The 21,267-nt window shown below is 40.7% G+C and overlaps 1 protein-coding gene across 1 annotated transcript; it reads right to left on the bottom strand.

Moving 5' to 3' along the window:
- Positions 1-1,207: 1,207 nt before the first annotated feature.
- LOC139448871 (uncharacterized) lies at positions 1,208-18,971 on the bottom strand. The gene is made up of 9 exons (XM_071230393.1): positions 18,552-18,971; positions 17,143-17,286; positions 16,338-16,484; positions 14,705-15,525; positions 4,684-4,978; positions 4,333-4,476; positions 3,615-3,761; positions 2,269-3,351; positions 1,208-1,583 (listed from the first exon to the last, which is right to left on the bottom strand). The coding sequence occupies exons 1-9, from the start codon at positions 18,817-18,819 to the stop codon at positions 1,414-1,416; spliced, it is 3,219 nt and encodes a 1,072-aa protein (XP_071086494.1). The 5' UTR covers positions 18,820-18,971; the 3' UTR covers positions 1,208-1,413.
- Positions 18,972-21,267: the final 2,296 nt, after the last annotated feature.

Here is a 21,267-nt window from a genome sequence, read left to right on the forward strand (position 1 = left end):
TACTGTGGTAGACATGCATAAAGAGTTCTTAAATGTTCGAATCGCTTAACAATAACACATTTTCACTTTAGCTCACCCATACATTAACACGAACCTATGATAGCTACTTATGTCTGCACATATCAATAACCGCCAACTCACGTGACAAAACCATAGAATATAAATCGAATCGTGAGCGTTATATTTGCATGACACAAGCAGCCCAAGACGAACGGCCCCGATTGTACAGTCACACAACAGGTTTTTCAGTTTCTAAGAAATAGTGAACTTCATAAATTTTCTCTTTGAGTTAACCTCGCAAACTCAGTGTCACAAAATGTTAAAAAATGATTTTTTTAATATAAAATACATTAAATCATTTACGATTATAACATCAGTCGCTTGAATGTACACTAATAATTCCTCTCCAGCTGCTTTCTCTTCAAGACGGGATGACATAGCCGGTATGTACTGACAAGGTCACCCTGCTGCCCTCGACCTGCTAATCTCCTTGACATTGTACATACCCGTACAGGCAATAGACGTAGAGGGAATTCTGTGCCGCGTCGTACAACTGACCTACATCACTAGACCTGTTATCTACCCTGATATTCGATCGTGTGAATGAAGCAAGTTTTATTGCTTTGTCCACAACGTGTCTGCTTTCAGAGAGGAAGCGGGCAGACCAGTGGAGTATAATTCGCAATGTAGAGTAGCGGCCCTTAGCAGTGCCAGTATCCGCTGATCGTGTTTTCAAATCCAAACTTCTCCCATGCGATACATGGTTGTCACCACCATATATGAGCCCTTCGTAGGTTTCCCCTGATTGGTAGGCGTCTACAAAGGTCACTTCTCTTCCATATTAAGCTGATAACCTAACTATTGTTCAAAGCAGGCTTTCCTGTATATTGGTGTTTCTGTTGACAAACAGGGCTGCTAATCATTAAGGCACAATATGATAAATGGGCGGTTCACTCAAATATCATATTCGCGGTTTCTAACATTACTTCAGTCAGTGAAATAATGTCTTAAACATCTATTATGTTATAATGACCTTACATGATAAGGATATTATTACCCTCGTATATTTACGTATCGTAAATATCATAAGGCTCGCAAAATACATTTACATTTCTAATACATGATATCTATAATCAATTTCTTATCTATTCGCAGGTAGAATTAAACATAACGTGGGAGGATCACCATCGCTTTACTTTTCGGTCTTCAGAAAATAAACTCTTTTGATGTTTCCAATGGTCCACACGAAACAACACAACTAGACGTCTATTTTATACACAATGTTTACGACATTGTTCCAATATGTTGCGGTACACAAACACAACACACCAGTGGCTGCACAACTCTATACACGAATGTGTACTAGTATTTCAATGAATGGACACACACTAACCACTCTTTAAATATTCAATCTCAGTCATTTTTCAGTGGTTGGCCTTCTTCCAATTCCTTTGCTTCTGGTGTTGTTGGTGTCTTCTTTGTGACTAGAGGTATGCACAGAAGCAATATGGCACAGATATAATTGCATATTCCAATATAGTTAAAGCACAAGTTGTACGAGCCAGTCAAGTCACGGATTGCCCCTGCAAGAAATATTTTAGCATAAGTAAAAATAAATGTTTTCAAACATTATTCTTAGAATTTTAGTCAAAAAGTGAAATAGTTCAAATTAAATAACTATATATCTTATGATTTGCTTTTTGTTATTACAATTTACGTTGCAGTACCTGTGAGGAAGCGAAACCAAGCAGTTGCTTTTAAAATCGATTACTTTATGGTAACAGGAAGCAAAACTTATCAATACATACTGTACAGCAACCACATGTTCAATCTGACTTATAACTTATTAGCATGGTGCGGTAGGCTAGTCGTTAAAGTGTTAACGGTGTTCGTTCCCAACATGAATACAATGTGTGAAGCTCAGTTCTGATGATCCCTATAGTGATAGTGCTGGACTATTGCTAAAACACGCATTACTATACTCACTAACTATAAATTATCAAATGGTTAGCATTAACCTCTAAACCAACATCACAATATTTCGATAAACCAAGAATTCTTTAATTTAAAATGTTTGGACACTCAAAGTTTCCTGTTCGTTATAAACGCATTATGATTATTTTTGAAACAATTAAACACTGAATGTATTAATGAAAGACTTATTCATACAGTATTGCATTATCTACAATATAAATGACACCTGATATATGAATGCGGAAATGTGCATGATCATTTGTACATTAGATGCAAAGTGCCTGGAAGACTTACCCATGATTGGATGTGTTAGACACATGGCAAGTCCATGAAACACAGCTATAAATCCAAGAACTTTGGCCATGTGTTTCAGTCCCATAAACTCAACAATGGCAATAGGAATCAGGCAATTATAAAAACTGCCAAAGAGCCCGGCAAGTACGGAGAATACGATTAAAAGTGGGTACGTGTTGTAAAAAGAGGCGAATTGAGCCACTGTTCCAGATATTACTATTCCTATAACCATCAAATGATTGATTTTGATGTATTTGAGATCAGCGACGAACCCGACTGCCAGTCTACCGCAGAAATCAAGCACACCTGCAATAGTCAACAAAAAGGCTGCCTCTGTTGGTGGAATGCCTTTTTCATTTGCTAGTACAGGAAGGTATGCTCCTGCTAAAGTAAACACCATACCAAAATGAGAAAATGCGGCAATCAGCTGAAACATTGGTTGTTTGAACAAGGAAAAGTCAAATGCTGCGAAAGCTTGTTTAGCATGCATGCACGCACTTTTGTGTAGCCTGGCTTCTTGTTCATCGTCAGCATATTGTGGATGAACCTCTCGTATATCCACCAATGACATTGATGTCAAATCAGGGTTGCTTTTATACATTCTAAGTTGACATTCTGAAAGATCATCTACTTGTGATCCAAAGCTGATAGCCGAATCAGGTCTGTTTCTTTTCTTAACAACCTTTTCTTTGTCTGTGTCCATTTGGCTGTCACAGAGTCCTGCATTGTTTCCACCAGGGTCATCCACGGCCATCTTTACAGAAGAGTCTTTAACAACATCATCATCTCCATGTCCATGTTCTTTATTCCTGACTGATCTGTTCTTTGCTGCCTTCTTTTGAAAATAACTTAGTGGTCTAAACAGGGCTGCCCCGACCCACACGTTCATTGTCAGTCCTGTTAGGATCAACATACTTCCTCTGACACCATATTCATTCAGTAGGAAGTTGGCTAGAGGTGGGAAGACACTGCCACCCAAACTGATGCCAGACATGGCAACTGCTGTTGCAATGGCTCTTCTCTTCTTGAAGTACTTTCCGATCAGTACCAGTGCGGGGCCGTGAATCATGGAATGACCTATACCTAAAATGAAATCCATAAAACTTGAATACTTAGTTTATTGTATTGACCAAACTATCAGGAACTAAACCACGAACCCTGTGTCATTAACGCAAACAAAACTGCTCTCTCAACAAATTATGTCTTGTAGTAAAAACATATACTGGCTATATTTTACCACTACTAATCCAAAACAATTGACCAACTCTCCATCCGTTTTCCTCAGATGTTTGCAATTTCTAGCCGGTATTCTTATAAAAAATATTTAATTTCATTAATGTACCCACCAATGAGAATGCTGTGTGTGCAGATGAGGTATGTAATACTGGTAGCGAACACGGCTGTCAGCATTCCTATAACTGCTATTGTCCCACCGATGATTACAGTTTTCCTCTCTCCAATCAGTTGTAGAATCACGTTCATGGAAAAGAGTGCTGTAAAAACACAATTTGGCCAGGTAGCCAAATAGGATTCAGTGTTTTGATCAAATGTACGCATAAAAAAAAATGCATGTCAGTTTTTAATACTTTGATTACGAAATTAGCAATTATTGTATATGATCTAATTATAAAACTGTTTTGAAATATTCAATTTACGGATGTAACACACCACATGGAATCAAAACACATGTATTGAACAACTTGCTATATTATTTCTTAAATGTGATTTTCCATACTCACAACCGAAACTGAAAATGAGGCCTTGATAATGAAGTTACACTCATCGAATGAACTTATATTGTATCATCAAGGGTAATTTAAAGCCTTGTGAGGAGTCAATTCTACAGTTGATGTCAAGGGGATGTTGGAAGGCAACTGGGAGTTTTTATGAGAGACAGAATATCTTTTAGATCACCGCTTCAAAACATTCCATTCTTTTCTCTTAAAGTGAGAGTTGAACATATTTTCACAATACTGTTTCTTCAGTACAATCATCATGTCCAGTTAATACAATTTCCTTTTGGTAACATGAAACGATCGGTCTCTAAGTGAATGAAATACATACACGATAAGCTGAACGTTCCTGCCATAACTCCCATGAATAGAGTTGTTGTTGCAGCAGATGCCTCGAATTCCTTCAGATACGCCACAAAGAATATGGCGATGGCTCTGCCATATCCCACCATCATAAACACATTCAGGACACTACCTGAAAAAGTAGGACAACATGAGTGAAACAAAATATTTCTTCAAACAAATAAATGCTTTACCGATTCTGCTGCATAACGAAATTAAGCATTACGTCAATTCTCTTACCTATCATTATCATATCATGGAGACATGTCACCATTCTCGTTAAATTCAGACTTATCATTTTACCATCCTTCAATACGAAGATGTGAGTACTTAAGGTCACCTGCTAATACCACCCACGCCCAACCGTGGTCGATAGGAAGACCGTCATCTTCTTCAGGTTGTGTACTACCTTCCACTGCTCCATCATCACCTCCATCACCTCCATCCCCCAACAGCCTATCCTCAACATCTCCTGAATCATCGTCTTTTGTCGCTGAAGACAGTGGAATGTGTTTATAATCTCCATCCGATGAGTCTTCTCCTGACTTTGTTTTGAAATTACTTTCGTCGTCCTCATGAACTGATTCCATCTGTCCTCTTCCATCCAGCGACATTTTAATCGCTGGTGATAGTGTCTAGAAAGAAGATTTGCAGTGAATATAGACAACAATTAAATAGTTACCGAAGTAGGTTACCAGCCAAGGATCACTTTATTATACTAAACTTATGACTATTCTAATCATATCAATTGTTACATTAAAAATACGATGTCAGGTAACACAAGAGTTTGGCTTGCAATTGGAAAGAATAATAAATCTCACTGTATTAAGTGACACCTACAATGAAACTATAATAGTATGAATTAATTATGTCAGGCAATGTCTTACTACGACGATAAAAAAACATGTTACTGGCTGGCATAAATGTCTCCACAACTGCTCTCAGCTACTACACGATGGTTCTACAATCTCCTTCCCCGTTCACAAACCTCACAACGAAGATACGGTATGCATTCAGGGCACGCCGACCGAGGACAAACATGTTGACCTGAGCTAATGCAGGCGATAAAAGTCGACGTTTCGACGAATGAACTCAAAATGTTTTGACCGAGACATTAACCCCAAACCCCCCACCCCCACCCCACCCCACCCCACCCCACCCCCCGAGCAAGCAGGTGATGGTCATGATCTCAGTCTTTGGATTGTCTGGACCAGACCCGATTATTTACACACCGCCGACCTACAGCTAAAATATTGCTGAATGCAACACAAAACCAACAAATCCCCAACGTTCGTTTCATGTAATATGTCCGTCAGGAATAAAGTGATTTACAGACAAGAGGAGAGTGTAAAACTGGTCAATAACATTAAAACTCACCCACTACGCAGGAGACCAAGGTACAAGTTCCCTTATGAATACACCCTCCAACTGTTGCCCACAGTTGTATTTCGAGGCCTTATCAGGACCTACATGACGAAGCCATTTGGTTGTGTTTCATCAGAAATTAAATCCGGTATTATTTTGACGTGTAACTTTGAGCGTATTAATATGCAAATGTATGATCAACAATAGCAGTCCGCGTGGCTTGTATCCAGGTGGTTGGTAGAGCGCGCTATCTGTTGAAACATGAGATCAAGTGTACCTCCATGAACACATACTCAAATACATGTTCACATATGTAAAAGTGAAACGTCACGTTTCGGTCATTTTGAATAGAAAAACACCCTTTCCACATAACACAATTACAACCTACTTGACCACTGTACTTGCGCACAGATAATCAAATGAATATATGTTTGCCAATAAACACATTTTACGGTCTACAACACGTATTGTCCACAACGCTTGCATGTTGACAACGGCCCAGTTAGCGACCTAGATATCTAAATTCAACCCTATATCTTTTAGTCCCAGTTATTGAGCAAACATTACACGTTGTGTCAGGAAAGAGTGTTCCCACTGACTCAGCAATTTTTCTCAATCAATGGGAGCTGGCTTTTACAAAGCACGACGTCTAACTTATATCCACGTGTAGGTCGGTGGCGTAGCCTAGTGGTAAGCACAGTCGTTCATAACTGACCGGGCTCGATTCCGCCATATAGATGCAACTTGTGGAGCCTTTCAAATTCCACCGCAGTCATGTTGCCGGAATATAGCTAACAGCGGCGACAACCATCACTCTCTCACTCACTTGCACACGCACTCCCCTTTACTAAGTTTAATATTCTTCTGCTTCTTCAAATGAACAGTGTTGTTTCAGGCATTGAAATGAACAGTTTTTTTTGCTAATAGCTGCGAGAACCATAACATACGCACGCACGCACGCACGCACGCACGCACGCACGCACGCACTCACTCACCCACTTACCTACGCACTCTTTAAGTCACTTGCTTAATCACTCACCCACCTTTAGTAAGTATAATAATGAAGGCATTGAAAATGAACACTCACTCACTCACTCACTCACTCACTCACTCACTCACCCACTCACTCACCCACTCACCCACTCACTCACCCACCCACTCACTCACATGAGCTCAGTTATTTGTCATTCAAGGATATAAATAATACACAAGAACATCACAGTTTACTGTTTTCTCACGGAAGGACTGGTATAAATGTACTATGTACACGTATACATAACTAATCAGTTCTTTTGTTGCATGTTGCATGCAGAGCATAATATTTAGGATGTCCGAAAGTATTATAAAAAGTATGATATTATTCAACCTGTCTGATTCAGTTCGTTCTGAAGACATATTTGATGTCATTTGGTATCGCTTGTATGAACCGAGAATCATAGAGGATTCAATCCGACAAGAAAATCACGTCAAACCAACAAATGAATAAATTGATTTGTTTGCTTGTTGAAATATTATACGGAATAAGTGTAAAATGTATACATATGGAATAGGATTTTCCTTCGGAGGAGGAGGATACGTTTGACTTTCTACTGCTTTGACTGTTGTTGAGTCTCTGTCCGATAGTTGGACCCGTGAAGATTCCGAGGTAGAATAGGTCGTCAGCAACCCATACTTGCCGTAAAAGGTGACTATGCTTGTCGTTAAAGGTGACTAACGGGATCGGGTGGTCAGGCTCGCTGACTTGGTTGATGCATGTCATCGATCCCAATTGCGTAGATCGATGCTCATGATATTAATCACTGGATTGTCTGGACCAGACTCGATTATTTACAGACCGCCGTCATATAGCTGGAATATTGCTGAGTGCGGCGTTAAACAACAAACCAACCAACCAACCAACCGATAGTGGAGAATCCAAGACCCATCCATGGTAATAAATCCCTCAACAAAATCAGCTGCGTCTGCTTTGAAACGACGTAACGTCTCAGGAGGGATTACGAACCTGGAGCGTTTCTGACCAGGAGACTGTTGGTAATGCTTATCAGGCTAATACATATGAACGTTCATGTCATTGTTTCAGCCATATAGCGACTAGGCCACCTTGCTAGGGATCACGGGGACTTACAGTGCCTCAGCACGGTGCAGGATACCCCAGCAGGATTTACGTCATCACTTTAGCTACTGGTGGTTGTGCATAATAATAGCCAGTATTTTACGGAATTTTAACTTCCTGGTCAGTGCCTTCAATAATCTGTATTGATAAAGCATCACACCACATTAAAAGCAAGTAATTAGTTATTAACATACATATTTTATAATACGAACAAACTTAGGATGAGGTGCCCGCTCACGGGATAATGTCATGATGTGAATCCCTTGCAACTGAACACAGGCAAGCAAAATTTCATTTGTTGATGAACCTTTCATCACTAGGTTGGTTGGTTGGTTGATTGGTTGGTTGTTTAACGCCGCAGACAGCATCATTCCAGCTGTATGACGGCGGTCTGTAAATAAGAGAGTCTGGACCAGAGAATGTAGCATCGATCCACGAAATTGGCGAGGATGTCAGCGAGCCTGACCACCCGATCAACTTAGTCGCCGCTTACGACAGTCGTAGTCCCCGTAGTCGACCTATTTAGTCTGTATGTGTGACAAGTCGCTTGAATGTACCACCGAATGACATGTCATGTGACAGGTTGTTAGTATTAGAATGTATGATTTGTGTGGAAACGGAACATATATAGTTAGTGATTTATGTGGATATAAATGGGCCATTGTCAGTTAATTGTGGAGATCTTAACTGGACATGGCAAGTGATATGTGTAGGTCTACATGGGACAAAGTCAGTGATTTGTGTATATCTAAATGGGACATAGTCAGTGATTTGTGTAGATCTAAATGGGCCATTGTCAGTTAATTATGGAGATCTTAATTGGACATGGCAAGTGATTTGTGTAGATCTACATGGGACATAGTCAGTGATTTGTGTAAATCAGCATTACTCATTGTTTGAATGCTTGTGGCTCGGTGTTCAGTGTACAGCTTTCATTGTTTGTCAGAGTATCAAGTGTTTTCAAGATCTGGCTTTGCAAATGCCTCTTTTGACAGTGGGTAAACAGTGATTCGGGAGATGGATTATGTTTTATTGACAAAAAAAAGGCGCAGGGGCTCGACGGGCAAGCAATGACATTGCCGGTAGTGTACATCAGCTGATCTGATGCTGCTTCATCACTTTGAAGAATCACATGGACAATATTTCTGTTTCAGAGTCAGAGTGCACACTCGTCACAAGTCTCGTCGATTCTGAAGAGGAGTGAATTCTTGTTAAGTGTTGTTTGTGAAATGTTATGCCCATAGTGATATGCATGGTACCGGAGGATAACTGGATATTTGGTTGAATGAAGGTATGTGTTGTAATTATGCCGGTGGGATTATATCTTTACACTCTTCAAAAAAAGAAACGCACGGGTAGACTTTTAGTAAATATATTGTACCTAATAAAGTCGATATTTTTCATTTAATATCATAGATATAAATATGAATTTTTGGAGCTCTATAGTCACATGTTGTCGTTGTACAAAGGCATTGAAAACTGTTCATTGTCATGTCCCATAAGGCCACAAGGTTGCGCTGAACTCAGTGTCTCGTTTGACCGCCCCGGGCAGCAATTACGGCCCTGCATCTCCTTGGCACTGTGGATGGATAAGTTTACGAATTTTGTCAGTTCTGCTTGTAACGCGTTGGCCAGTTGTGGGGGTGTCTGCGGCGTCTTCTGACGTTCACGTACATAGAGTTCATCCAAGAGGTGTTCGATTCGGTTGAGATCTTGAGATCTCGATGGTCAGGGCAAAACGTTGATGTTGGCATTATGGTAGGACTCTACCGTGACACGAGCTGTGTGCGGTGGGGCGTTGTCCTGTTGACAGTTCCCTTTAGTGGTCAATGATTGGTGAATGTGAGGTTGAAGAATTTGATTCATGTAGCGATTTGCTGTCAAATCTACCTGAACCACAACCAAGTCAGATCTCGTGGTGTAGAATGTGGCCCCCCGCCCCCACACCATGACACTACCGCCACCGACATTGTCGAAATCACGTACACAATGTGGGGCAAGACGCTCATTTCGACGATGATAACACGTTGTCTTCCATCTCGCCGGTGAAGAAGAAATCGTGATTCATCGCTAAACCACACTCGTCTCCAGTTTCTCAAATTCCAAGGATGTAAGGTATGGTACCAACGCAAGCGTTGCTGTCGACGGATCTGTTGCAGGGACGATAACTGGTCTTCTGGGTCGGATTCCAGCCTCGCGAATATGGTTCCTGACAGTCTGGTCCGATATCCTCCTCAAACCAGGGATGCGTCCTGCAGTCTCCGCAGCTGTGACATTGCGATGACGTAAGTTGAACAATCGAATAAAGCGATCCTGTGCAGGGATGGCAACTCTTGGTCCTGTTTTCCTCCATGACGACTTTTGATCAAATGTGAAAACAACGCCGTTTAAGACATTGGATATCGACAATGGCTGCGTTTTGACGCACCGTTTGTCGAATATCAGGCCATCAACATTTTCCAATAACATATATCCAATTTATATACCAGATGGTTTGTGTAGTCAGGTTCAATGAACGCCATACTACCTGCGCGTTTCTTTTTTTGAAGAGTGTATGTTCCGTTGGTTGCAACAGCCTATTTTCAGCAATGAATTTTAGTTTCCCATGGTGGTCATTGGATGGTCTAAACTGTTTGTCACCAAAAATATCAATGTATCTGACAATGTCTCGCAAATGTATCGGTTTATTGACGATCTCACATTTTTAAGTGATTCTTTGTGGCAATGTTTGAGCAATGTTCTTTGGTTTGGGCTTCAGAAAAATTCAGACGTAATTCTGTTTATGTTGACCTCACCCGCCCAGACTTGAATTAATACAAATATACAAATTCAATATTTATTACTGTGAATTACAACTATTCATATGTAACATTGCGTCTGTAAACAAACCTATACACGATATCAGATGATTAAAAGTAACTTGGAGTTACCTCCCTTGGACCACAGAACGTTTCTTTCAGCTATTGTCTCCAGATCGACATTAGAAATACTGTTATATAAACCATGTAATGCGTGTGGCCTCACGTTCATATGACGTATTTCTGTGTATCATCCGTTTGATTCTACGGCAATAAAACCATATTTGGCAATGCGTTTTTATGCGTATGCCGTAGCTATCAATACAAAGCTAATATAATTAAGTGCTTAATCCATCAACTCCTTAACCTCCGCCCATTAAATGCGTATCGTCACCATTTATATTTCTACGCGTAAACTTGTATAACATGTCTAACTTCATGTAAATCTTCAAGTAGTCTGCCACTGGTATATTTTGATTGCTTGAGTATAGACGCCCTCGAGCAGGATGTGCTGCTCGACAGTAATTCTTGGAGATTGAGTTTTGAGTTTCTCCTGAATGTTAAGATTATGGTTGTCTGGAAGCTCGGATAACGTTGTGTTTGTGATGTCAGACCACGTATTCCGTTCACTATTTATTTTTTGTTTATTTATCAATTAATGTTTGACAAATGTACTGGAAAAGTGAGACCATGTTGTCCTCCATTCCCCCCAAAGACTAAGTCTCCGCTAACTACTAAGAACTACATGCAGAGGAGTGGAGGACACAGGTATTGTATGAATTCATGGAAAACCGTGTAACGCCAGACCCCCTTTAAATGTAGTTGGAATAAAACGACGGCTGTTTATAAAGACAGGTCATTCGCTCCACAGCGGAAATTATGCATTCGCTTTGACATGATGACAAAAGCAAGCAGAAACAATTGGAACATATTGGATAAGGTTCACGAATGCAGTTAGTTTGTGCTGTCTCACGTGATAGTCACGTTCACGAAACCTATCCCAATATGGGTTCCTGTCCATTATGGATTCCTGTCAGTGCTGACCGGGGTTCTACGGGATCGTCTGAAAGTTCTGGACAGTAGACACTGTGTCATATCACCCGTTATCGTCGCAATCACGAAATAGTTTGGTGTGTTTTCATGGTTAGTCGAGTAAACGTACTTTGCTTTCAATGTAGGGCACGCCAGAAATATATGATCGTGAGTTCGAAATCCGGTTCGCACTGATTTCGTTTCTTGGTTTATCAGCACCATTCCCGTTTCACGAAAGTAGTAAATATCTAACCACCGAATCCGAATTCGAATCCCAGTTCGCCCCGGTTATTTATTTCTAGATTTGTCTGCACGATCCACCTGCTGGTGGGTTTCGCCTAAGTGTTGATCGTCTACATCATTTCGGGATTTCCTCCCTCAATAAGCTCACACGTCGTGATTTAACTGGAGTTATGATACTATATTTAAATCACAAACGTCATAACTGAACGTCATGGCGGGTTACAAAACAAACGTTTGTCTGAAGAGAAACGTTATTGTTTGGATGCGAACGTTGCGACAGAAAACACACAAACAATAGGATCAGGGTTATTGAGATTTTATTGATGAAGGTGAACTTGACCGAAATCGACCTCTGAGAACACCTATTATCGATCTGCACTACTGACACTGGTGACAGCAACGGACACCTTCAGTACCCAGTGTCCGGGATATTTATAGTAGCCCAACCCCACCCCAACCCTCACCCATCCGGGATACAGTTGGACCCGAACCATCTATGTTGTTCTCAAGGGGTGTCCAAATGAATCGGGTGGTGAAGCTCGATGACTTGGTGGATTTCGAATCGTCGTAAACCGACAGTGTAGATCGTTGTTCACAACATTGGTCACTGGATTATCATCCAGATTCGATAGTGTGCAGGTCATAATATACGCAGGCATATAGGTGGAATATTGCTAAGTGTGGAACAAACAAATCATACTTGCCCCGATAATCGAGATTCACACGTTAGATCTCAATGATTATCCAAACATGATGTTATATTCACATAGCCATAAGCATCGCCGCACAACCTATTTTCCGCTTTGTAAAACAAATATAGGTTAATGCTTACAAAAATGTTGTTTTACAAAAAAATATTTTTTAAATCTGATATTGCCGCAGTCGGCAACATTACAGCTTTCACGGTCTGGATCTTTTACACCAGTGAACGACAGCATGAGAAAAAAGCCAACCCATTGCTGTACGATGACACGCAATCAGCCATGCCATAGTCATGTCACAGACAACCTGATCCCCATTTTAGTCCGCTTGTGAAGGTTGCGTTAAGTAGCGGTGTCCTATTCTGAGCCGGGATACAAGTTAGAAATATCACTTCGACACAGTTATCTTCAGGGAAGTGTCAATCGTCTAGTCCTCATACCTTATCTGATATTGTTCTTCGGAGTTATTCTGAGCCTCACCTTACATGTGGTAAAAATTACCTGATCGCTGTCACGTTTCAGTTATGTCATATTTCTTAGAGGATGGACAAGATTCCTTAAGAGGGAATCATCTGGTGCCTGTTCCTTTTCTGTTAGGTCATGTTATTCCTGGACTTCTTCAAATTTCCATGACGCCGCAAGAAAGAACACAGCACAGGGGAGCTACATGTAGGTCCATGTTACTTTAAACCAATGAGCCTGTCTTCTTTAGATTTTTTCAGAACACATTTCGTGACTAGAGGGGTACTGAATAGCAACGCGGCACCGACGTAGGCACCCGCTCCGATGAAACTCAAGCCCCAGGTGTATGACCCTGTGGCGTCACGAATACCTCCTGTAAACAAACGACAAACTGTTACCTAATCGACTCTTAATCGACATGAATAAATAATACTGAATATATCATTTTACTACATGTGAATGCACTTCAATCAAATGGTGGTAATGTACTTCCACGTATATCCAGAGTGACGTGCACAGATGATTTTAAAAAAATAGGATATCGTCTCTAATCTGATACACAAAATACATTTTATATATTTTTTAGAATGATTAAGTGATTGTTTGTTGATGAAATACGTATCCTAATATCCTATGTATTTATATGTAGAGTCAATGTAGAAACCATACTCACTTACTTACTCAATACCACACACGCACGCACACGCATACATACATACATACATACATACATACATACATACATACATACATACATACATACACACATACATACATACAAGGTTTAATACATACATACGTTATAGGTGTGTATGGACAGATTTAGGGACAGGCTAGATCTTGAAATGTGGCGCTGTGTCAGACTGTGATTATCCCCTGAAAACTCCAATGCCTGACGACGTCTCTGTAGTTTATGGGATAGCATTGCAAATGCATAGACATTGATATATGGACACGGGTTAATGCAATGCATGACACGTAAAAGTTAAAGTACATGATGGGGTGAGGTGAGGTTTATAACGTCGCGTTCAAGATTATTGCATGCATATAGCGTCGTGTATGGGTGGTGGTTGGGAGGGGGGGGGGGTGAAAGTGTACTTGTACTAGTCCGAACTAATGCCGATTTTATAGTGCTAGCCCATGCCGCAGTTTAACATGAATAACCCACTCAGACACAGTATACTGACTCGGAGCCGACCAGACCAGTCTGTAGCAACAAGTACCATCGTTCAACGTCTTTTAGTATGAAGCGGCAGGGTATCGAACCCACGAGCAGATGCTCTATTCACTAGACCACAGAGGCGGTCGTTTAAGTGTATAACATAACAAAATCGTTCGGTAATGTTTCCGTATAATTATGGCCGTCTTACCTATAATTGGGTGACATATAGCTATTGACATTCCGTGAAACAAGGACACAAATCCCAAGGTCTTTCCAAGGTAATCCATTCCCATGAAATCAATGATTGCCACGTTAATCAACGCAAAATAGGTACAGGAAAACATAGTCATCGTCACCGTAAACATCATCATTAAAGCATATGAGTTGTAGAATGGAGTGAAATGCGTTAGAGTTCCGGCAACGGCTAACCCTATAGCCATAATTGTGTTGGCATTAATATGCCCCAAATCTATCACAAACCCAACCAGGAGTCTGCAAACGAAATCCACTGCACCAGCAATTGTTAAGAACAGAGCTGCATCCCTCTGATCCAAGCCCTTCTCATTTGCCAGTGCTGGTATATAGACTGGGACGACGCCAATCAGAACACTGAAGAATGCCACAAGGGAAATAAGCCGAAACATCGGCTTCTTGAAGAGAGAGAAGTCAAGGGATGATACTGCCTTTTTGATGTAAAAGCAATGTTTACTTGGCTTGACACCTTCAACAACCTTTATGTCTTGAACGCTTGAGTTCACCATTGCAAGGGACCCGAAGTCCGACTGGCTAGTGTAGAGGAGGATGTTACGGTTTGATTTAGACAATGCAATGGAATCAGATTCTGTTCTTAATCTTCTCACAAGGAATGGGGAATCAAACGAAGAATTCTGATCCTTGATACCTTTTTCTGAAGAATGAAGCGGACACGTTTCAGGATCAGAACTGATGCCACGACGCATTCCATTTGTCTTTAACTCATTGATAATTAATGATTTGGGGAGTTCCTTTGGAAGTTGATTCAAATCCTTTTCATCTTCAGATTTCCGTACTGGTTTCCTTTTCCTGAATGAGTCCAAGGGTCTTTGGACGGCTGCACCGACGAACATGTTCAAGGTCAGACCGGTTAGAATGATCATTGTGCCTCGGAGGCCAAACTCATCCAGGAGGTACTTAACTAACGGTGGAAATACACTACCACCCAAGCTGACTGATGACATAACTGCCGCTGATGCAAAACCACGTCGTTTCTTGAAATAGTGGCCAATATTAACAATTGATGGTCCGTAAATCATGGAATGCCCGATACCTGAAATAAATATTTACAGTTGAATTGACATACGTTTTGCGCCACAGTGACATGAAGATATGAATATGAAAAATGTCAACCTTTCACCAAGTCTAAGTTTTGAAAATTACAAATTAGTTTCTATGGTAGTATATGGCGGTGAAAAATAATTCCAACATTTATACATGTATACTTTTGGCAAGATAAGATACAGCTCAGAAGGGTGGCATTTGATTTCGATATGAAAAATATGTGGTAATCCGAAACTTATCTTGTGAAATAAATATCGTGAACGTACAGTAGCAACATATTGTTTTATTTCCTGCTTGGTTTGTTGATTGACTGTCAATAAATTCTATGCGACAAAACGCTGATCGCCGATTCTGGATCGGAGAGATCAGTGATTGATATCATGGACAACGTCAACGACGGCAACACAATCAGCCACGTCCTCGTGGTTATATACACACAAAGCCATTCAGAAAGTGGGCAAATGTAACAAATGTTATATTTGGAATAACACTTTCTTAGTAAAGTACACATTCTCGTACGGGATTCGAACCTACACTTCCAGGGTGAGGCACCTAATCGCCAGCACACAAAGTCAGCGACCTCACCCCATCAGCCAGCGAGGCTTCAACAAAAAATGATCCGACAACTGGTAATCTAAATCACGTACTTTGTGTACCCCTCGTGATTATACCTGATCACCCGATCCATTTACTAGCTTGTTGGTCGCCAGTTGTTATTGGATTCCCCTTTGAATCATGCGGTACATAAGGTACTTATATAGCGTTGTCTATATTACTTCCAGTTGTATTGGTTATACCTACCGAGCAAGATGCTATGTGTCCCAATAAGAAAGTCGATACTTGTTGCGAAGATTGCTGTCACCATTCCAATGCAAGTTATTGTCGCTCCCAAAAACAACGTCTTTCGGACTCCGATTAAACTAACGATGACATGCATAGAAATGAGAGCTGAAAATGGAAATGGTTGTGATATATTCGTCATGTACATAAAAGTAGGACTCGGTTTCAAAATTTGAATATTAACGATATTATTATCATTCGGGGCGGTCCGGTAGCCTAGTGGTTAAAGTGTTCGCTCGTCACGCCGAAGACCCGGGTTCGATTCCCGACATGGGTATAATGTGTGAAGCCCATTTCTGGTGTCCCCCGCCGTGATATTGCTGGAATATTTCTAAAGGCGGCGTAAAACCATATTCACTCACTCACTCACTCACTCATTATCATTCAATGATGACATGCGTGAGTATTTTTGATACAGTTTAGATAATCAATTTGAAAAGTAACAGAACAATTTATATGACGATTCTTTGATAGTCATAGTCAACAATATCGCCGTTGGTTTGTAAGAAAATGGTGCTGGCCAGACGAAGTGGTGGTTGACCGCATTGAGACTAGTCCAGGTACAGTGGCACGTCATCTAGTATTTGATTCGTGCTCACAATATTCCCTTTTAGGTTTTCTCATATGTACAAATTGGAAAGCGTGTTTATTTCTAAACTTTCGATCATTTACGCAGCACGCCAATAATTCATCAAAAGGAGCATACATATGTATTACTGGATTAAGTAATTTGGGGGTATGTGAATATTGCCATAGATATACATACCACCAAAGCTGTAAAACCCAGAATTGACTCCCATCAAAAGAGTTGTTTTTGCTGTCGATGCCCCGAATACTTTCAGGTATTCAACAAACAGCATGGCAAGTCCACGGCTGTAACCAATCATTAATCCGAGGTTCAGGAAACTTCCTTGAAAAAAAATTGTAGGCATATGTCAAATGATCATCATCGCTATGATGTATTCAGATGGATGAGAAAAATCAATTCCGTCTAAGGTGCAAATACAAAATCTTCACCTGAAATATGAGTGAGGGGGTTTAACGTCGTATTTCTCGGTATTGCAATTGTACCTGGCCATGTCAGCTGAACTTGGTAGAAAGCCTGAAGTGATGCTGGAGTAAGATGTTTACTACTTTGGTGAAATCCATGATAATGGTATGGTGCTGATAAACAAAGAAACGTAATCGGGGTGAGCCGGGATTCGAACCGACAATCATAGGTTTCTGGCGTGCTCAAGGGATGCAACTCTGCACTGTCAAATGGGCACCTTAGACGACTAGCCACCCGTGCTCCCTGATGGAGGTTTAAGACGTGTATCTGGTGACGTCTACGAGTACGGGTATAGTGCTGACAAACCACGAACCATCAAGGATCATAGATGTTGACGCTTTTGACGACTGGGCCACCTGTACCCCCGCAAAAGTACAGAACGAACCTTTCACAACGTACTACATACTTACAGAAAATATTAGGGTTTCACTCCGGTTTCAGCAAATTTCAAGATTTCACGGAAGGGGACACAAGGAATTGTTGCTAAGCTGTGTGGAGCATGTGTGACGCAGCTGTACAAAGCACCGTTGTTTAAAATCCCTTAACCATGCCATGATCCGATGATTGTTGAATTGAATTCGAAACTCGTATTCGTTCCCAAAAGTGGTAGACTGCGTCACAATTACCTTTCTTCCTTAGTTAGACAGACACCTAAATAGTACTGAATTACTGCTCACCGTGGCCGATCTCACTTATTCTTACGTTTACCCTCCTAACGTTTCAAGTGGTTAGTTAATAAATGATTCCACTCTGTAATTGTAAACTGCCTCCTTTAAATACTTTAACCGCCTCTGTGGTATGATGGACAGAACATCTGCTCGGAGAAGATACACCAAGCGTTATACCAAAAGACGTACTTGTTGTTACCCTGACTGTGCTCGCCATTAAGGGGATAAACAAGGACAGGTCGATTCGGAGTCACACGCACACCACACACCCACGAGAATGTATGAGGCTAGATTAGTGTAAAAATCCTAATGAGATGTTAAACCCTATCTCACTAACCTCACCTTTTCTAATTTAGCAAATACCATAAGCGAGAATCACAACGTATATCTGTTTATATGCAGTTCCATTATTCAAATTAAAAACACAACATATTCATGATGCTCTCAACTGCATACCTGCGAGAATAATCCACGCCCAGCCTCTGTCGACAGGGAGACTGTCGTCATCCTCTTCCTCTACCCCTTCCTCCTCATCCTCATCATCGTATTCAGTACACGGCTTCATTCTATCCACCTCCTTGCAATCCACGTCATCGCCTTGTCTATGTGCCTTTACGTAATCATCGTGTACACGTGTTGGTGTGACTACGTCACGGCTGTCATGCTCTTCAGCATCACATGTGTCACGCTCCACTCCGACATCGTCGTTCTCCAAGGCAGGCATGACGAAGAAGAAACACAAGTCAGCTGTGTTACCTTGAAAGTCCACATGGGATCTGATCCTATAGTTAACGGTCCACAAGATTATAAATGTATACGGTGACCTTGTTTGCGCCCTCCAAATCCATATCTCTTTCGTTATTACCTTGCAGCTACCACGTGCCTGTTGGTCGGTCTTCTTCCAATCACGTTCTGCTTACGACTAGCCGGATCATATGCAACTAATTGTGCGTACCACTTTTGTAATGATATTACTTTTACTTTTTATAACCTTTGGAAAACCCGTTAGAAAATATGACATTATTTATTTGTTTGAAACAAATAACTGTCACGTACCCACTCATTTATTCCACGTATTTAATATGACCTTTGACGTTACAAATGTAACATCTGCACTACTACAAGATCAAAAGATAGCGAAACAGGAATACAGGTGTTCAGTCTTATCTCAGCATAGGCATACGTGTCGTCATAGCGTGGCTACGGGACCGACCATTGGATAATAAATGCCTGGGATTCTAATGGTGAAAAGAATTTTATTTTCAGCCACTCTGCAAGTTCAGATTTTGTTTAATTAAAGGTATGAGTCTAAATATTAATTTGAATAAGCATCTTGTATTATTGTGGCAGACAATTTATTTTATTTCAGCAATGCGAATTCGAAGCATAATTAGTTTTAGGGACAACATTTAATCATAGCCCACCTCACCACCCAACCACCGGAATATCCAACCATGAGTCCCTTCTTGTATTTCTATCGTGTCAAATATATTTACAAACTTGACGGCGAATGGAGTTGGTCAACACACGCGGATATCCAATGATGGGTCCCCCAGTGTTGTGTCTACAAAACTGCAAACGTGACCGCGGGTGGCTTTGGTCAACACGCCAGTATCCAATCGTGCATTATCTGCACTTAACATTCACGTATGGTTGGCGGTAGACACTCAGTAAACATTTACGTTCAAGGTCGTGGAACGTGACACCAATAAAGCACTTTGTCACTGAACTGTCACGCACATCCTGTAGTATGTGAATTTGCATTGTGAAGCACCTTATAAACCACAGTATGTATTCGTGTACAGTACTTTGAACTGTCGCTGTTTCTGTGTGCTGACATGATGTCCTTGTTTGTGCGAGAATACATTTTTATATGCGATGCGCGTTATGTGGATGGCTTTAATGGCATAAGGATAACGGTTACACAGATCTAAGAGATCATCGTATTTCTGACTGTGAATATCGTGTGTTTTCCTATCTTGAGTTACAGAGTGAGATTGGAAAATCTCAACTATTCCAAACTATTCAATCTCAGCTATTCCAAACATGATAAAAGAATAAACACAACAAATCAATAAATATAATAAATGTTCCTCTAATCACAATATCGCTCTCTAATCTATGAGTAATTCAACGCATAAACCTTTTCTTTTCTTCCCGTGAGTAAATACTTGATGCGTCAATGTTGGTTTATCCTCAGTCACCAAATGTCCAGTTTCAACACGGCCTGTCAATAGTTGAATTAAAGTTTGATCACGAACGATCCACAGCATCAGGGTCACATGAAACCTGGTCAGGCGAGGTACCGAATCTGTTGGAGACCTACTGCCAATGCAAGAGCTCAGCTAACCAAGGGTTCAGCATTGTAACCGCCCGATCATTATTACATTTTGTCTGTTCTTGCAACAAGTATACCTATGGTGCATTGGGCCATGAGCTTTTTGACAAAAATACCTTTCAATCTTAATTAATAAGAGCCTGAAAGCTCGGGGAGATCTTTCTGTTCTGATTTTCATTGTCATAGCAAAAAGTACAGAAAGCTTTAGGGAAGACGGATGTTTCAAAAGGCTAGTTTAAACAAAATCGATGTTCAGCCTTCGAGTTCACACCTTGTAATGCTAAGTACGGAAAGCTGTAATGTCACATGTTACACGAAACGCCAAGGAACTGGGAATCAGTTTATGCAAAGGTGCATTCATAAGCCCTTGTGTATTGTTATATGGTATAGCATTGTTTGATACTCACAGTGCGTGCTTCACTGCATGAAGTCCCCCGTCGCACCCATTCAGATGGCTATGTTAGTAGGACAGTGCTTTCTATGTTCACTACGGTGCAGTGTTAACTACAGTGGCGCTATTGTATAACCAAACGGTGATTTTACAACTATTCTTTTCTACTACTCCAGGATTGGATTTATCTGTCCAGATTATGGAAGGTTGGGGTATTCCTGACTTACAACTGACTTTCAATAGACAACAAAGAGATATATGAAGTATATTCCTCCAGCCTGACCTAGTGATACAGTGCGACAACACGGTCAGCGAGTCATTATCACTTTGAACCTTATCCTGTCTATCCATCATGGTATGTGAAGTATTTATTTGCTATTGTGATCAAATATAAAATGTAATGTTCTCTATTTAGAGTTGTAGTAGATACGTTTGTATCGCCA

Source organism: Haliotis cracherodii, unplaced genomic scaffold (assembly GCF_022045235.1).
Source record: "Haliotis cracherodii isolate W230 unplaced genomic scaffold, xgHalCrac1.p SCAF_7, whole genome shotgun sequence".
NCBI classification, from domain to species: Eukaryota; Metazoa; Mollusca; class Gastropoda; order Lepetellida; family Haliotidae; genus Haliotis; species Haliotis cracherodii.

What these genes read in the sequence shown, in the direction of transcription:
- LOC139448871 (XM_071230393.1), bottom strand. Translation starts at nt 18,819, where the DNA reads ATGCCTGCCTTGGAGAACGACGATGTCGGAGTGGAGCGTGACACATGT. An exon ending in GGCGTGGATTATTCTCGCAG is followed by an intron (nt 17,287 to 18,551) that starts GTATGCAGTTGA and finishes TTTTTTTTCAAG; the next exon opens with GAAGTTTCCTGAACCTCGGA. An exon ending in GACACATAGCATCTTGCTCG is followed by an intron (nt 15,526 to 16,337) that starts GTAGGTATAACC and finishes TATTTATTTCAG; the next exon opens with GTATCGGGCATTCCATGATT.